Raw genomic sequence first — 18,735 nt, 5'->3', positions numbered from 1 at the left:
GTTATAGTGGTGCTAAAGAAGCGAAATATAGAAACATTAATTTTATTTTATTGGTTATAAAGATTTATTGACCATTTTTAATATACCTTATTTCCTTGACACAATTTTGATTTTTTAAAAAATGGTCATTGAGTGAGCTTTGGGAATAGTATGCTTATCTGAGAAAGAATAGGGAAAGAATTACCTTTCAACACAAAGATGATATTGCCATTTTACTGAAAGTAGAAGTAAGATAATGGTTAAAAGGTCCAATTCTATAGAGTTGAGACCTGGGTTCAAATCCCAACTCTGCTACTTACTGGGTATGTGATCTTGAGAAAATTACTTTAGCCAACTGAGCTTCAGCTTACTTCTCTGTAAAGTTGGGAAAATAACTGCTTCATACAGTTTGTTACATTGAAAATGAGGTATTATGTAAATTGGGCATAATGCTTGCAGTGTATTAAGTACTCAGTAAATCATAGCTACCATTTGCTCAGCCACAGAGTGCTTATGTTATGTACTTGCTTAGTAAAGGACATGCATGCAGAAAACACAACAGTATTGTTTGGCCTGAGAAGTGTAGTGTGTTTGTTTGTTTGTTTGTTTTTCAATATTTGCTTATTTGAGAGAGAACGGCACACAGAGGGAGAGCGAGAAGCAGACTCCCCACTGAGCAGAGAGCCTGACGTGGGGCTCAAGCCCAAGATCCTGAGATCATGACCTGAGCCGAAGGCAGGCACTTAACTAACTGAGCCACGCATGTGCCCCTGTTTGATATTTTTTAACTTAAAGTATGGAGCAGGGGTTGGCACACCACAACCAGTGGGCCAAATCTGACTATACACATTTGTTTTAAGTGTCACCTATGGCTACTTTCATATTGTAGCAGCAGAATTATTGTTGCATCAGAATATTGATGGCCTACAAAGCTTAATATATTGGCCTTTTAAAGAAAAAATTTGTCATTTTCTGGTGTAGAACAGTGTTTCTGATGAATTTTGGTGGTTCATGGACAGTTTTTCATTTTAAGTAATCTGCTTTAATGTGTTCTATGAAAAGCACAAAGCAGCATGGCAAACCTATGACTTTATGTATATCTTTGGTTAGGACTTAATGTAAAATTAAAGGACTAGTTTTTCACAAATTTGAGGTCTTTTAAAATGTTGTCATATGAATTTTAGAAATATTTAATTGTTTCTTTATTCTGTACAACAGGGCTCGCCGGAAAAAAGGATCTGCTAGGAGGTTTGGTCTACAGAAACTTTGGGAGTGGTGCTTAGGACTTGTACAAATGAGTTCATTACCATGGAGGGTTGTAATTGGCCGTTTAGGAAGGATTGGTCATGGAGAATTGAAAGGTAAAATTGTGCTTTGATTGTTAAGAACTTAAATTTCCGTTTTATGTTAATTAATATACTGTGAAACCACATCTAGGTGTATGTACTGAATAAAATGCAGAGATTATAAAAACTAATTTTTCTGTCTTCAAAGAGGAATCACATTTGTCTAGGTCACAATTGGCCTAATTCCAATTTTAAAAGGACATTTTTCTATATTTTGACTTTAATACCAGTGTTCTTACTATTAATTATTTTTTGTCTTCCATTTTTTCCTCTTTCTGCTTATTATTCAGCTCATCCCCTGTTTAGCAGGTACTAATTAATGTTGACATACATTAAAGTTAGGGAGATAAAGGATGTTGTGTAACATCCGCAATAAGAGATTTTTGGCTTGGGATGCCTGGGTGGCTCAGCGGTTGGGCGTCTGCCTTCGACCCAGGGAGTGATCCTGGAGTTCTGGGATCGAGTCCCACGTCGGGCTCCCTGCATGGAGCCTGCTTCTCTCTCTGCCTGTGTCTCTGCCTCTCTCTCTGTGTGTGTGTCTCATGAATAAATAAATAAAATCTTTTTTAAAAAGAGATATTTCGGCTTATTAAAATGGACTTCTATTTGCGGAATTCACTAATTTTAAAACTATTATGTTTTAACTTTGGTTAACAATGCTTTTACTTTGTGGGGTTTTTTTTTGTTTGTTTGTTTTAACTATTGTTACCCACAGATTGGAGCAGTTTGCTGAGTCGTCGAAACTTGCAGTCTCTAAGTAAAAGGCTCAAAGACATGTGTAGAATGTGTGGTATATCTGCTGCAGACTCTCCCAGCATTCTCAGTGCTTGCTTGGTAGCAATGGAACCCCAAGGCTCTTTTGTTATTATGCCAGGTTAGCTATCCTTAGTTTATATCAGATTTACTTCTTCATGCACTTGTGGTTCTTAGTATTATATGAGATTGATTCTCTTTATTTTCAGATTCTGTATCAACTGGTTCTGTATTTGGAAGAAGCACCACCCTAAACATGCAGACATCTCAGCTAAATACCCCACAAGATACATCATGTACTCATATACTTGTGTTCCCTACTTCTGCTTCTGTGCAAGTAGCTTCAGCTACTTACACCACTGAAAATTTGGACTTAGCTTTTAATCCCAACAATGGTAGGTGAATTGTTCTTTAAAGGTTTGCAAATACTAAGTAAGTCTTGATGATTGTGGCTGATTTTAGGCTGAAGAGTGCTTCCCCAAACCTATCTGTATCCAGTAAATGTTTCTGAAACCTATGAATGTTAACCTTAGTTGACCAAAGACTTTGCATATGTGACTACGTTAAAGATCATGAGTTGGAGAGGTTATCCTGGGTTATGCAGATGGGTCCTAAAAGTAATCACGTGTGTCCTTATAAGAGGGAGGCAGAGGGAAATTTGATAATGTATGCACAAAAGAGGAGAAGGTCATGTGATGGAAACAGAGGGAAGGAAAGTCAGAAATGGTGTTATGCTGCTGACTTTGAAGGTGGAAGAAGGGGCCATGAACCAAGGGATGCAAGGAATGTAGTTCTAGATTCTGGAAAAGAGAAGAAAACAGATTTACCACAGAACCTCCAGAAAGAGCATAGGCCTCTGGTGCCTGATTTTGACCTAATGACCAGTAGTTTGATTTCAGCCCAGTAAAATTGATTTTGGACTTCTGGCCCCCAGAACTATAGAGAATGAAGGTGTGTTGTTTTAAGTCAACAAGATTGTGGTAATTGACTAAAGAGGCAGTAGGAAACTAATACAGTCATTATTCTACCTTACTGATATTGGAACTGATATTTATCTCGTAAATATTTACTTATTTTAAAAGGCAACATTTATCATAAAATGCATAGGTTTTTTTGCCTGTGCTGCTACTTGTACATAGACCATAGACTTTGCAGCACATTTTATATTCCTTCTAAATTGATTTGTCAAGGGCAGCCCCGGTGGCACAGTGGTTTAGCGCCACCTGCAGCCTGGGGTGTGATCCTGGAGATACAGGATCGAGTCCCACGTCGGGCTCCCTGCATAGGGCCTGCTTCTCCCTCTGCCTCTCTCTCTCTCTCTCTCTCTTTCTCTCTTCCCCCCTGCCCCGTGTGTCTCTATGAATAAATAAAATCTTTAAAAAAATAAAATAAATTGATTTGTCTAAATAATTTATATAAACTGCCATGCTAGAGAATAACGCCGGTAGATAAATTTATAGATTACAATTTAGTAGAAGAGAATAAGTGATACTCCATTTAGAAAATTGCACATTTCTAAAGTCACAAGTAATGGGCGCCTGGGTTGCTCAGTGAGTTGAGTGTCCTGCTCCTGATTTCGGCTTAGGTCCTGATCTCAGTGTCTTGGGATTAAGCGCCATGTCAGGCTCTGCGCTCAGCGTGGAGTCTGCTAGGGTTTCTCTTCCTTTGCTCAGATTTCCCGTGTGTGCGCTAGCGCATGCTTTCTCTCTCTGAAATAAAATCTTAAAAAAAACAAAGTCACAAGGAATATATATTATTTTTTTCTTTCAATGTGTTATATGGTAACTTGAATATTTTACATAATAATAGAGTATTAATTGTGCATAGTCCCATTTTAAATACATTTTCATTTCTAGCTTATACCATGTTTTGTATTAGTTTCCTATTGCTGCTATAGCAAACTAACACATGCTTAGTAGCTTTAAACAACACACGTTTATTGCCTTACAGTTCTGGAGGTCAGGAGTTTAAAATCATTCTTAACTGGGCTATAGTCAATGTGTCTGCAGGGTTGGTTCTCTCTGGAAGCTCTAAGGAAGAACTGTTTCTTTGCTAGCTTTGCTAGCTTCTAGAGACCACCTCTTGCTCATGGCCCCTTCTACCATCTTCAGCAGCAGAGGTATAGCATCATCACCTCACCATCACTGACTCTAACACTACTGCCTCCCTCTTATTAGGACCCCTGTGATTACATTGGACCCACCTGGATAATCCAGAATAACCTCCCCATCTCAAGATCCTTAGCTTGATCACATCTGCAAAGTTCTTTATGGTAACATATTCACACATTCCTGGGATTAGGATGTGGACATCTTGGGGGGAGGGCATTATTCAGACTACCACATGTTTATGTGTATAATTATTTATATGGCTCCTAGAACAATACCTGGCAGATGGTAGACATTCAGTAGATGTTAATTAAATTAACCCATTTTGGTTGAAATTCATTAATTTATTTTAACCCTCTCCTCTAAATGACCGTGGGATGTGAAAAATAGAGTATTTATTTTTCCTTTTCCTGTATAGATGGAGCAGATGGAATGGGTATCTTTGATTTGTTAGACACCGGAGATGATCTTGACCCTGATATTATTAATATTCTTCCTGCATCTCCAACGGGGTCTCCCGTACATTCTCCAGGATCTCATTACCCCCATGGAGGTGATGCTGGCAAGGTAACCCTGTTATAAAAGCTTAGTTAATCTAAATGTTGTTCATTAACTTCGTGTAATGGATAGAGAAATGAAATACTGTTTTTTCCTTGGAAATGAGCAAGAAGTGAGATTAATGGTGCATTCTTGCACATCTGTCTTACAGATGTTAGTATTTTGAATTATGCATTATAAAGAGGGTCTCTTAAGTTTCTACTGTCCTTGACTTGCTGTTTTCTAGATTACTTGGCTTTAGTCCTCCTTTTGTAGTTTTCCTGCCACTTTACTGTAGCTTCTGATCAGGTATAGGATCAGATTATCTGAGAATTAGTGTATGCTCTAAGAGCTGCCATTCATTATCAGAGTTGTGAGGAGGAACACAATAGAAATACTGATTTTTCTCATAAGAACAGAAGAAATGCTGACCACTTTCCTTCCCTCTGTCTTAATTTTTAGCATTTGGGAAGCAGGCTGTCTTGTCCTTCTATTTGAACTCAAAACTAACTGGGCTTGATTTGAATTACATCTTTATTTGGGTGAAACTATATATAGTGATTATTTGATTGTTATAGCATGCATGTTTAGAAGCCTGTCTTTAAAATAAGGGAGGATCTTTGTCCAGTTTTACCTTGTATCCTTTTCTTCCTTTTTTTTTTTTAACTGAAATGAAGTGAAATTATTGGGGTACCTAGCTGGCTCAGTCAGTAAAGTATGCAACTCTTGATTTCGGGGTTTTAAGTTTGAGTTCCACATTGGGTGTAGAGATTACATAAAAATAAAAAAATCTTGGAAAATTAGATTATTGAAAAGCTATATATATGTACCACTAATCTCACTACTTTAATAAAACCATTTTTACTTTTAGCAAATTACCTTCCTTTCACGTATATTTATATTGCAGCTCTCAATATGTATAAATAAGTATAATCAGCTTTTTAATGTTGTTTTCCCATAATTTGTTATGTCCCAAAATATTGGACCTTTAAATATTTTATTTTTATCTGTTATAGGTAATGTTGCAATGAACTTTTCCATGCATATCATTTTGCTTCTTTTTATCTATTTCCTTAACATAAATACCAAGAACTACATGGACTAATCTAAAGGATATGAGCATCACTTACTAGATGTCCCTTCACATTGCCATAATGCTTTCCAAACGCTAATAACTACATTTTATAGTATTAGATGAACAAAGTGAAATTTAAATTATCTTTTGGATTGAGGTGTGGTGGTCAGGAATTAGTTGAGGGAGTATTAGGAAATAAGTTGAAATTTCATTAAACATTTGGTTGGAACACACTGAACATGACTCAGCATAATACTACCAACTTGTTAAACAGTTGGTATGTTAATTTCCTCATACAACCCTTAAAACTCTTTTAATATTGTTACTAATTATGGTCTTACTAAGTACATAGCAATTGATTTTTTCAGTATCCTTTAATATTTTTTTAAATTGATAAAAAGAGATTGGTTGCCATAAACCATTCTGTGTATCGAGTGCCTAGGTATATCAAATGAACTAACACACTTTTAATTCTATTTAAGGGTCAGGGTACTGATCGGCTACTTTCAACAGAATCTCATGATGAAGTAACTAATATTCTTCAGCAACCATTGGCCCTCGGTTACTTTGTATCAACTGCCAAAGCGGGTCCGTTACCTGACTGGTTCTGGTCAGCATGTCCTCAAGCACAATATCAGTGTCCCCTTTTTCTTAAGGTATTTCCATTTCTATGCCAGTTCCTAAATAATGCTAATTGATGCTTAATTCCTAAGAAATATCGAGAAGTGTCTAAGGTCTTATTAAATGCACTGTGAAATATGACAAAGTCACAAAGAAGTTCTCTAATTACAAAACAGCTCTACTTTTTAAATTGATACTAAGTTTGGACATATTTCTGGGACATTTGTTCTTATTATTTGCAGCTGCACATATGGAAATTTAGCGCTGGGTGAAGCTTGTATTACTTTTAATCTAACCTTTTTCATTTTCTAGGTGAGCATGTTAAAGTTCAGAAAAACTCATTTTTCCAAAGTCATAAATGGGTAGTAGACTCAGGACTGCAGTCTGGATCCTTTCATGATTGTGCTGTTCTTTGAATTACATCCTACTGCTATTATGTCACAGTATTTTGGGTTTAAAGGATTCATAGTTTTGTAAGAATATTTGATAGTAGGTCCATTTACTACCTCCTTAAATTTTTTTTCTAGCTTTGTGTAAATTGCTGTGTAAAACTATTAAGTGGTTTTCAAGTACTGAGATTCTCAGATCCATAGTGACTTATTTCTCAAAACAAGTTCATTAGCAAGTGACATATCATGGTTGAAATACATCATAAAATCGTAAAATGAAATGTGAAAGTCCTATCCAGAGTTTGTTAGTTTGTTACTGCTGCTTCTTACTACTATTCCAAAATAGGAAATTCAGATCTGATTCATTAATTTTTATATATACGCACAGAAGTTGACTATTGTATTCCAGAAGTCAGGGTAACCTAACTTCTTGCCAACTGATTTTTACTATAGGGTAAAGTCGGATACTGTGGTTTAGTTTCTTGGGGTTATATTTTCGTGGGTACTTGAACCAATAGGCTTGCTCTCTTTTAAGCCTGTTGCTATTAAATCTTGATACCCTTAGCCCACATATCATTGAGTCAGTGACATTTGAGACTAAGCATTGAACTTCTGTAGCACATTCATAAAGAATACAACAGCTGTTGATCTGAATTGACTATTGATGTGATAATATATTAGGAAGTGTCAGCCAAGGTAATAAAGTTTTATCATAAGATTTTTCTTCCCCTTCCAATATATGTACAGTGGTCTATACAGACCTCATTACAAGAACATATTCCCAAGTGTGTTTCTGCAAAATAGTAGTCCTTGGTGTTTCTACAAAACAAAGGGTTCTTTGGTCCTTTGGGAAGTGTTGCACATGCTTTCTACCCCCTTTTGTTGTTAAAATACATGTATGCACATTAAAGCCTCTGAAAAACAGCAGCAAATACCATTGTATACCTATTTCCCAAACTTACTTTAATACACAAGAAAGCGATTGTGTAACACCAATTAATAGTTCATGACCTTAGTGTTTCACGGAACATTTTTTTAGGAAACACCACTTTACAAAAAGTCCAAGGGACTATCCAGATTCTTTTCTACTCAATATTTATTTGCAGAGAGGATAGTGTAAAGTGGGCATTCACCCTCAGATACAGTGTAACAAGATTAGGACTTCTGGTCTGAATTACCAGGTAAGGCATAATTTACCATAATTTTGTTCACCTTTTGTTTTCATACATTCCATCTTATTTCCTACACCATAGGCAAAAATACCACCTGATGTGTTTCTGTTTACTTGGAAAAATAATAGATTTTTACCTAGATGATTAAAAGATCTTTTTATCATAGAAATTAAATGGTGATTTCTGGTCCTGACTATATTCATTTAATTTGTAGTGATCTGCCGAGACTTTTGCTTATAACTTATAAATTAAGAGTTTATGGGCAGTTAAAAAATATATATCTTTGATTATATCCTTGAATATATAACTCAAGAATTTATATACATGTTACAGTTGTAGAGGAGAGATCACCTAAATATAAAATAGTACCTTTTACAGTATATGGAATGAGATCTGCTAAGAGTTTCTCCATCTCTCATAGTTTTTTTTAGCACTTTATATATAATGACTCCGTAAACAAAAAATGATTCACTTTAATTGAAATTCCTTTCTTCCACTCTTCATTGTCATACCAGAATGGGTGTGGCAGTTGTCACTAAGCCTCCATTATGAAATTGCATGGGCAAAAGAAGGCACTCTATGCACTGCATTAGAGTCCTCACCGTTCCACCACAGGTAGCTTTAAAATGTATAGCTTTTGTAAGCATTATATTTGCATATGCTTACTCCTGTTACATTTTTCAGTGCTAGACCTATGTGGATGTGCATAGTCTAAAGTTGTGTAACCTGTAGACAGACTCTTGAGGTTTATCAGCTTAGTGCTTCCTTAAACATTGACACATCTAGGCATGTTACACTGAAAAAGTAGATAACTTTAAATGACTTTTATGTAAATTCTTTTAGGATTATTATGTGATCTTAAAAATAGAGCTAAAGAAAATAAAGTAAGATTGAATATAAGCTATGAACTTGAAAATTACTTCTGTAAGCAAGAACAAGAAGCATCTTTATAGTGGTGCCCATTCATCACATAGGTCTAAAATGTATTTCATCAAGGACGAGACCGTGGGAAAATAAGGTAAAACCAACAACTTTTCCATTTGGCTGACTGATTACCTGTTTTTTTAGGCCTCTTTGCACCTCCACGTGCCTTCAGTGCAATCTGACGAGCTGCTTCACAGTAAACACTCCCACCCACTTGACTCAAATCAGACTTCAGATGTCCTCAGGTATAAATCTTTTTACCACTAAAGGTTCTTCATTGTATCTTTGAAAGAATATAATATTAGGGCACTGGTGGCTCAGATGGTTAAGCGTCTGCCTATGGCTCAGGTCATGATCCTGGCGCCCTGGGATCAAGACCCATGTCAGGCTCCCTATTCACCAAGAGGTGTGCTTCTCCTTCTCCCTCTGCCCCTCCTCCCTGCTTGTGTTCTCTCTCTCTCTCTCTCTCTCTCATAAATAATTTTTTTAAAAAAAGAAAGAATGGGGATGCCTGGGTGGCTCGGCGGTTGAGCATCTGCCTTTGGCCCAGGGCATGATCCTGGAGTCCCAGGATCGAGTCCCACATCAGGCTCCCTGCATGAAGCCTGCTTCTCGCTCTGCCTGTATCTCTGCCTCTCTCTTTGTGTCTCTCATGAATAAATAAAAGAGAAAAGACGTTTTGGTTTTTTTTAAAAGAAAGAATGTACTGATCCTTTTGTATTCTCACATTTGGCAGTAATTTACAGTTGTGTACCCTTGGATCTCTAGATGAATTAGGTCATTTAGAATGAGTCCTTTCTAGCATGTGTAATCTACTTTTGAAAGTACTTTTTATGAAAATTAGTCTTTAATCTCCCCAAGGACTCTATTCCATACTTTCCACCATTTTTTTTAAGTGACTTTGAATCTTAGATGCCATCATTGGGAACTGCTTCCATAATCTACAGTGAAAGTAAATACATGACTTCTACTTTTCAGGTTTGTTTTGGAACAGTACAATGCACTCTCCTGGCTAACCTGTGACCCTGCAATCCAGGACAGACGCTCATGTCTCCCAATTCATTTTGTGGTGCTGAATCAGTTATATAACTTTATCATGAATATGCTGTGATCTTCATTCGACAGAACTGTGCAAGAAAAGAACAAGGAAAAAAGATATTTCGCTGCAAGATTGAGTTATCTTCTCAGTGAAAGTCATCTGTGATGGGGTCTAATACTTATTACTTCAACAAATATTGTTTTGACTTGGGGGGAGGGGCTATAACCCTGATATTTTTCATTGACTATACTGAACTCTTTAGGATGATGACTGATCATACAAAACGTATTATAACATTTTCGTAGCAAAATTAACCTTTTTTTTCCAGTCACAGTATTTGTGAAAAGTAATGAGCCATAGTACCCAGTCATGTTAAATGAATATTAAAAGCATGGAGAGGAAACATGAGGAACAATGAATTTCAACATATGGCTTCAGAACATCAAGATGTTCTTGTATTGGATTATAGTATCTAGTATTCAAAAATGCCTGCATCTCTTATTTATTGTAAGTTTTTAAATGTATAAATTGTCTTATATTTCTTAACCTCTTTTATAAAAATTTTCCTAGAAGGTTTATACTGCCTTCTTGCTTTAAAGCAATTGGTCTAAAATATATGTAATCGTCTTAATTAAAAAGTTGCAGTAGGGTTGCTTTTAGAGTATTATTTTTTTGTAAGGGGGTGGGTGGGACAGTAAATTTGTATTGTCTCAATGTACAGTTTAATGGGGATAGAGGGGGAATAATGTCCATACCATTGTGTGTGGAGGATTTACAGCTAAGCTGTAGTTGCAGAGTACATGTACAGTAATGAAGTTCACTGTGTTTATAAATTGAAAAGGTACCGGGTCTTACAGCATTTTATATATCACACCTTTACAGAATAACATGATGGCAATATACAAGTGATATTGTTGGGTGGTTTAACTTAGAATAAAATGAGAATTCTTCAGTTATATTTTGTACTATGGTTTAGGGCTATGACTAATATTTCAGGCCATTTCCAGTGAAAGAAACTTAGTTTTACAAGAAAAACATTTGCTACTGAATGCTTAAACTAATTTTGGTGTTTAATGTTACATGCTTAAATGTTTTTTTTTTTTTTCCAGTTTTGACAGTGGCACATCTAGGCATGGGAATATTATTAATTATGAAAATTATCTTCAGGATCTGCTATGAGGTTGAAATTTAGCCCAGCTCTAGGCATTTTACAAATTATTTTAAGAACAGTCACTCTGATTGTTTGACTTTTTTGTTGTTGTTTTTTAAATTAAAGATTGGGAATGTGTGTGAGAGTATGCATATGTATGGGTGTGTGTGTGCAATCAGACTGTGGTGTATATAGATTCTCAGTGAATTCTGGTATTCAGACTCTATTCCACTAGTTAAAGAATCATTTTCTAAACTTAACCTGTTTCCTTTTGCCTTTTTTATTTATTTAATTTTCTTGGTTTGGAGATGGCAGTCCCAAACACCAGAGTCTGTACTTTTCTATAACACAGCTCAGATTAAGGCAGGGCATATGCCAAGGAGGTTCTCACCTCCCTAAAGAAGGGACTTGAATTTTAGGGACTTTAATTCACCCCTTCCTTCAATACAGCTTTCCCCCTTCTTGTTTGCACATGCCAAGAAAATGCTTTTATGCAGGCTTTACCCCCTTAAAATGTTTCTACAGTGCTGCTCACAAGAGAGTCCAAGTTAGCCTCCTACCTATATTGCTGACTTGAATTCACAGTCACCAAGTCTACCTATCTTTCTTGGAAGCAGTCTAGCAAAATTCCGAATTTGTACAGTCACTAATTCTCCACAAGGACAAAATCAGTTGTATTTACAAAACTGTAATTCGGTATGTTTTGTTTTGTTTTTACTGAAACTTGTTTTGTAAATACTATATGCTTAGCTTAAATATCACTTTCTTATGAACAATATAACTTCTTCAAATTGTGTATATTAAACATTAGCAAGTCTTGTTTTTTCTATAAAGAACACACAACTGGTGACAAAGGTTTTCAATCACTTCTTCAAAATTATAATGCAATTCCAATGGTCAGCATTTTTGACATTAAAATTTAAAGATCACATCTCTGCATTCATTTTTAAATTATGCTAGCACACTACAGATTATGTTGGCATGTTTTGTTCTGTACTTTAAAAAACTTGTCTGAGATTTGAGGGAAAGATGCTTATTTGGAATTTCTATAAAAAGTATTCTTTTTTATATACTTAGCTCAGTAGTGACTTTTAAAAATAAAAGCTATATTCTCAGTTGTTTAATATCACTAGCTTATTGTAACCACACCTCAGTTTGAAAATAGATTTTTAAAAAATTATTCCCTGACAGTTTCTTTTATATGGAGCCATAAGGAAGGAACCCAGTATAATAATTCCTTTTTATCTGGGAATCAGGGAGTAGTTCCCAAATACACAGGATTTACTGATAAAGAGGTTTTTTTCTGCCCTTCATATATAAGTTCATACTTAAATATAAAATTATAAAATAGCCATTAGAAAAGGTCAAGAGGCTTATTTCAGAAAAAAATTAAGCCTTTTATGCAGGATGATGGATCTGACTTACTAATGTACTGTCACAGACAAGTATGGGTAGTTTTTTTTTGTTTGTTTGTTTAAATGGTAAGCAAAGTAATATATACTTTATACCAGTTGATCACCAACACCTGACTTCTTTGTTACAGTGCTAATGTCTGTTTTTTGTGCAGTTATCCATTACAAAGCAGGGTGGAAGTTCAGTATTTTGGCATTTAAAAAGATTAGTTATATAATGTCTGCTTCCAGCCAGTGAGAAACATCTAGCCATACTTTCTTATGCAAGCCATTCAGTTATCAGGACTGTGAATTAACACTGTATGAATAAATTTCTGTACACCTTATTGTTTGGCCAGAAGGCCACCAAGTGTACTTATATGTAATCCTTAAATTTTAAAGTAGCTGTAATTTTTAAATCTTTCTAAACTTTTCTTAAACCACTAAAATTAAGCTCTTACTACTTAGTCAACTATCCTCAGCTGTATTCGTACTCAATTGTCAGTATGGCACAGATTACTGTATTAAAATATTCTCCTTTCGTCTTCATATTTACCTTCTGAGGTAATTTTTTAACTTAATGTGTTACTACAAAGATTTGCAGATCTTTAATCAAGCACTATGTTAATACTGTAATATCAAAATACTATGTTGCATTATTTAAAATGTTCAAATTGAATACATTAAAAGGAAGTTTTTAAATGCTCTTGCATCATATAATTTGCTATTCATCCACTATGGCATCGCATATCAGTCTATTAATACATTTAATGTTGCATGAGTAATGTTTTGGTCTGGGTTTCCTCTTAAGATTTTAGTTTGTCTAAATTAAGGAAAAATGTTTTTGGCATACTTTTTTTTTACACCCTCCCCCCCCCATCAGCTGGAAATCTTAACCTTCTGGTTTTTCTTGGTGTTTTAATGGGCCCAGAACTGTGGTTTAAAATTTCATATATGTGTTTTCTCTTTTGTGGAGTATTAATTAAAAAACTGGATTTGGGACCTAAAATACTCCTCAGGTTGATGTATTCATGAAGTTTTAAAATAGCTTTAGTTTTCAAAGTAAACTGGATTTGTGGACCGTAAAGTTACTGAGTTTAAACTACAAATTGTAACGTCATTACTGGACATGTCAGCATCAACTCTCTCAAAATAGCTTGGTCACTTTATGAAGGGGCGTTTTAAAGTTGTTGTTTAGCAGTGACATTTAATATGGTCCAATTGCTTTTTTTTTTTTTAATGTGACAAAAAAAAAAAAAGAATAAGGAACAAACACTATTGCTGCCGAATGCCATAACACTGAGTTGTACAAATTGTGATTGAGGAAATGAAAAGGTTTATACTTTTTAAAAAAAAAAAAAACAAAAAACAAAACTTCAAATGGAATAAATTATTCATGAAGCCTTCATTGTGGTGTCTCATTCTGTTAAAAATATTTCTATCCTAAACACATGTAAAAATATTTTTTCATAAGTGGAAAGGGGGCTAGTAACCTAAAAATTAATTGGACTTTTAATTTCTCCATCTGAAGTATTTTATTTATTTGTTTATTTATTCATGTATTGATTTATTTTTAAAGACTTTATTTGTTCATGAGAGACACAGAGAGACAGAGAGAGAGAGGCAGAGACCTAGGCATGCTCCCTGCATGGAGCCTGCTATAGGACTCGATCCTACGGGCAACCCAGGTGGCTCAGCGGTTTAGCGCTGCCTTCAGCCCAGGGCCTGATCCTGGAGACCCAGGATCAAGACCCATGTCAGGCTCCCTGCATGGAGCCTGCTTCTCCATCTGCTTGTGTCTCTGCCTCTCTCTCTCTGTCTCTCATGAATAAATAAATAAAATCTTTAAAAAAAAAAAAGGACTCGATCCTAGGACTTAATCTCGGGACTCCAGGAGCATGCCCTGGGCCGAAGGTAGGCACTAAACTGCTGAGCCACCCAGACGTCCCTATATCCCTTTATTGTAATATTCCATATGAAGCCTTCATAGTGTTTTTCAGTTTGTATGAATATTTGTCTCCTACAAAATAACCCCATGAGGACAGAAATTGGATGTTTAGCTTACTATTGCATCTAGAATCCAATACAACATCTAGCACATTAGTAAAGCATTGAAATATTTGAGTTGACTTCTTGTAGTAAATACCTCAAACTATGGTACTTAGTTGTAGTGTGAGATTTGCATATGATTTATTTTGTTAAAGACTTTATCTGAGGAGGATAGCAAGAGAGCGCAAGCAGAGGAGTAGCAGAGAGAGAGGGGAAGCAGGCTCCTGGGTGAGCAGGGAGCCCCATGTGGGGCTTGATCCCAGGACCCCTGAGATCAGTGACTCAAGCCGAAGTCAGACATTTAACTGACTGAACCACCTAGGTGCCCTGAGTTTTGCAAGTAATTTAAATGAACTTTTATAATTCTAATTACTTAGGACTATTTTCACACTAGTAGAAATAGTTTTAGGATCACTAGATTATGATTCCTGTGCTCTTAGGTTTGCCATCTTCTAGCTGGTGACTACAAACAAAACATCAAAACCTCTTGAGGTCTTAATTTGTTTATTTGTACATGAACTCAATAGTAATCAGACTTTACTAACATTAGCTTTGTGAACCTCAAAGGATTAAAAGAAACACTTAGAAATTTGTAAAATACAAATGTATGGGATGATTCATATAATACTACCTATGTTCTCTAGAAGAATCAAATCTAGAATAATTAAGGCTTCTCTGGGGGAGGGGGCAATGCCTAAAGGCAACAACAGGACTTTTTTTTTTTAACAACAGGATTTTTAAAATATGTTTCTAGCAAGATCAAGGATGGAAAGAATGCAAAGAATCAAGTATTTAATACTGTTTATCTCCCTTCTGTCCTAACCTACCCCCACTAAAAAGCCAGCTTGAAGGGTCTTCCAAGTTCTAAAATGTAAAATCTGCCTATGATGAAATTAAAATCTGAGGTAGTTAACTGACTTAAAGGATTTAAAGGTGCCGGGTCCAAATAAGTTACATCCTTAGTGCTAAAAGAACTTACAGATCATGATTTCAGAAATGCTGTAGAAAACCAGAAGGTCCCAGAGTAGTGGAAAAGTACAACTTCCCTGGTTTTTTGAAGTTTTAAAAAGTTATGTCCTAGAAACAAATTTACTTCACTTTATGAACAAGATCATTAAAAACCAGCATAGTTTCATTAAAGCACCATTTAATAGACTACATTAGAGATCCTAACCTTTGACCTTTAGCCCTAGTCTACTGAGACACATACTTGTATGCACATAGTACCATGAGCCCTCTAGAGTGATAGGAATAATGGAATGCATATACAAGAGAGAATAGAATAGTTAAAATCAATCTCTACATTTTGACAGTATTAACTATGGAGATGCATATTCAGGTCATTTAGTAAGGTTTCATGGTATTACATAAGTCAATTCAGCAAGCCAGTATTAATACCATACTGTGCCAAGGGCAAAGAAATAAAATATAGTTCCTGCCCTCCACGTATTACATTCTGGTAGGAGAGATGGTTTTTTTGTTTTTTAGGAGAGACAAATTTTACAATATAGTGCAATATGTGAAGTACTATGATGGGAGCAAAGGGTGCCTTGGGAACATTGAGGGATACTTAAATCTCGAGAGATAGGTGGTTTGTCAGGGAAAGATGCTTAGGAAGGAAACCCTAGGAGTGAGACTTAAAGGATACTTAGGAGGTACTACAAATAAAGGAAATTTATTCAGAAGGAACAGTGAGGGAGAAGGAGCATGAAGGATTTGGGAAACAAGCAGTTCCAACAGACTAAAACAGTGGTGTTTATGGTGGGATAGATAGATAATGCAGGAGTCCAAGCCAGAATTAAGAAGTCAGACCATGAAAAAAAAAAACAAAAAAAAAAAACAAAAAACTCAGACCATGAAAAACTGTCTTGAGTGCCAGCGTAAGGAAAAAGAATATCCCAAAGCAAGGCAATGTCTTAGAAGTTGGGATGATTCACAACAAACTGAACAATTACACTAAAAAAGGCTTGATTAATGGAGCTATATCAACCTGGAGGGATGTCTCTGGTGTTGCACTATAGAATTTTGGCTGAACCCAATTTTATTCAGTATTTTATCCATAAAATTGATATGATCTGCATAGCTAGAGCAGATACCCAGTGTAAAAGAAGACTCCAAAAGATCTCGAAGGGTGAAACAATGGAAGAAATTTTTATAAAATAGGGCACTATTGAGGATAATTACAGAGTTTCATGTTGAGAAAACTGGAGCTAGATGGTTCCTGAGATCATTTTACTTTGAAATTCTGTGATTCTATTTCCAAAGAATATTGGTCTTCCTTTAAATACCCAGGTGTTCTAATTTCTTGAAGCCCATTTACTTCGCAATAATCTACACCTAGTATACCTGAAACATAATGTTGCTTTTTCTTTTTGATTCTTTTTTTTCTTCTCTTAGTCTTACTGAAAAATAGGTTTTTTAAAATTTTTATTTATGATAGTCACAGAGAGAGAGAGAGAGAGAGGCAGAGACATAGGCAGAGGGAGAAGCAGGCTCCATGCACCAGGAGCCCAACGAGGGATTCGATCCCAGGTCTCCAGGATCGCGCCCTGGGCCAAAGGCAGGCGCCAAACCGCTGCGCCACCCAGGGATCCCTGAAAAATAGTTAAAGTCAGTCAATAGTTTTTTTTTACTGAAAAGAGTAAAGTCAAAAAAAAAAAAAAAGAAAAGAGTTAAGTCAGCCAGTCAGAGGAGAATGTTTATTACATTTAGGAAGGAGTCTCCCCCCTCCTTTTTAAAAACATTTTATTTATTTATTTATTCATGAGAAACAGAGAGAGAAAGAGAGAGAGAGAGGCAGAGACACAGGGAGAAGCAGGCTTCATGCAGGGAGCCTGATGTGGAATTCGATCCTGGGTCTCCAGGATCCTGGCCTGGGCCAAAGGCAGGCGCTAAACCGCTGAGCCACCCAGGGATCCCCAGGAGTTTTCCCTTTTGACTTGAAGTATAGGAACTACACAACATGTTTCACCAAATCTAAACACCAGTGATTGTAAGACATTTATGTACCACTAAAACATAAAAAATGCCGCTTAGTAAATTAAACAAACTACTGATTTTAAGACATCCCAATTTCAGGGACAGGTAAGCATTTGACTTGATTTCAGTTCAAGTCATGATCTATCTCAAGAGTCACGACATCAAGCCCCGCCTTGGGCTCTGTCCTGGGCATGGAGCCGAGCCTGCTTAAATTAAGATTCCCTATCTTCCTCTCTATCCCTTACCCTCTATCATGCTCTCTCTCTCCCTCCCTCTTTCAAATAAATATTTTTAAAAAGACATCTCAATTTCAGTCATTTAAGTATCTGACTCTTGATTTTGACTTGGGTCATATTCTCAGGGTTGTGAGATCAAGCCCATGGGATTCCTTCTGCCCCTCCTTCCACTCTCTCTCTCTCTTAAATAAATAAAAAATCTTTTCAAAATGTGAAAAAAAGTCACCACAGAGTTGATGAAATATATCTTTTGTGAGTAGAAATGGTAATGAGCCTCAGTACCACATTGGTCTTAGAAGGTTATTTCTTCAAACATTTTATATCACAAAGGGTACACCAGTCATATAAGATACCCCTTTACTAATCAAAGGCTTTGTGGTTTATAGCAACTAAATGTTAGGACTACTTTACTCTTCTACAAGTTGTTAATCTAACTAAACATCAGAGCTGCAAAGCCTTTGTTATTATTTTTAATATTTTATTTGACGGGGAGAGAGCACAAGCTGGGGGAGCAGGAGAGGAAAAAGCAGGTTCTCCATTGAACAGGGAACCTTATGTGAGGATCAATCCCATGACCTTAGGATCATGACCTGAGCCAAAGGCAGATGCTCAACCAACTGAGCCACCTGGGTGCCCCTGCAAAGTCTTTAAAAATTGATTTTATTATAGTTAGGGAATGAGCCTCAGAGGAGGCAGATCTAAAACTCAAAAGTTCACGAGTAAATCTTTTTTGAGTTCTATATGATTGTCAAAATGATGTCACTGGCAAACATTACAGTGTAGATTTGAAAGACTTTAACTATGTGGATGAGTGGGGAGAGGTTGGAACCTAGGATGGCTTTCAGGTTTCTGGCTTGAGAAATTCTGAGTAGTGGGTGATATTCACTGGGAGAAGAATTGGAAGAGAAGGAGAAGGGGACTTGGAAGAAGGTTAAGTGTCAGCACTCACCACCTTTACCTAGGATCTTGTTTGGGCTGGGTGTGATC

General features: G+C 36.1%; 1 protein-coding gene across 6 annotated transcripts in view; it reads left to right on the top strand.

Annotated features, from left to right (window-relative positions):
• The window catches only part of MED13 (mediator complex subunit 13), a 102,477-nt gene extending 88,585 nt beyond the window's left edge, over positions 1 to 13,892 (top strand). For 2 of the 6 annotated variants that reach the window (XM_077852387.1, XM_077852388.1), the window contains exons 24-30: positions 1,198 to 1,340; positions 2,041 to 2,199; positions 2,288 to 2,473; positions 4,605 to 4,753; positions 6,281 to 6,454; positions 9,049 to 9,149; positions 9,883 to 13,892. In XM_077852387.1, coding sequence (XP_077708513.1) covers positions 1,198 to 1,340; positions 2,041 to 2,199; positions 2,288 to 2,473; positions 4,605 to 4,753; positions 6,281 to 6,454; positions 9,049 to 9,149; positions 9,883 to 10,015 — 1,045 coding nt within the window. In that variant the 3' untranslated portion in view covers positions 10,016 to 13,892. Of the gene's footprint in view, positions 1 to 1,197; positions 1,341 to 2,040; positions 2,200 to 2,287; positions 2,474 to 4,255; positions 4,351 to 4,604; positions 4,754 to 6,280; positions 6,455 to 7,914; positions 7,990 to 9,048; positions 9,150 to 9,882 lie in introns of those variants that run through there. The other 4 variants (XR_013354282.1, XR_013354283.1, XM_077852389.1 and 1 more) reach the window with 4 other exon arrangements.
• The last annotated feature ends 4,843 nt before the right edge of the window (positions 13,893 to 18,735 follow it).

The sequence above is a fragment of the Canis aureus genome, chromosome 16 (assembly GCF_053574225.1).
Source record: "Canis aureus isolate CA01 chromosome 16, VMU_Caureus_v.1.0, whole genome shotgun sequence".
NCBI classification, from domain to species: domain Eukaryota; kingdom Metazoa; phylum Chordata; class Mammalia; order Carnivora; family Canidae; genus Canis; species Canis aureus.
Note: the sequence above shows the minus strand (reverse complement) of the source record. Positions and strands in the feature narration are given on the sequence as shown.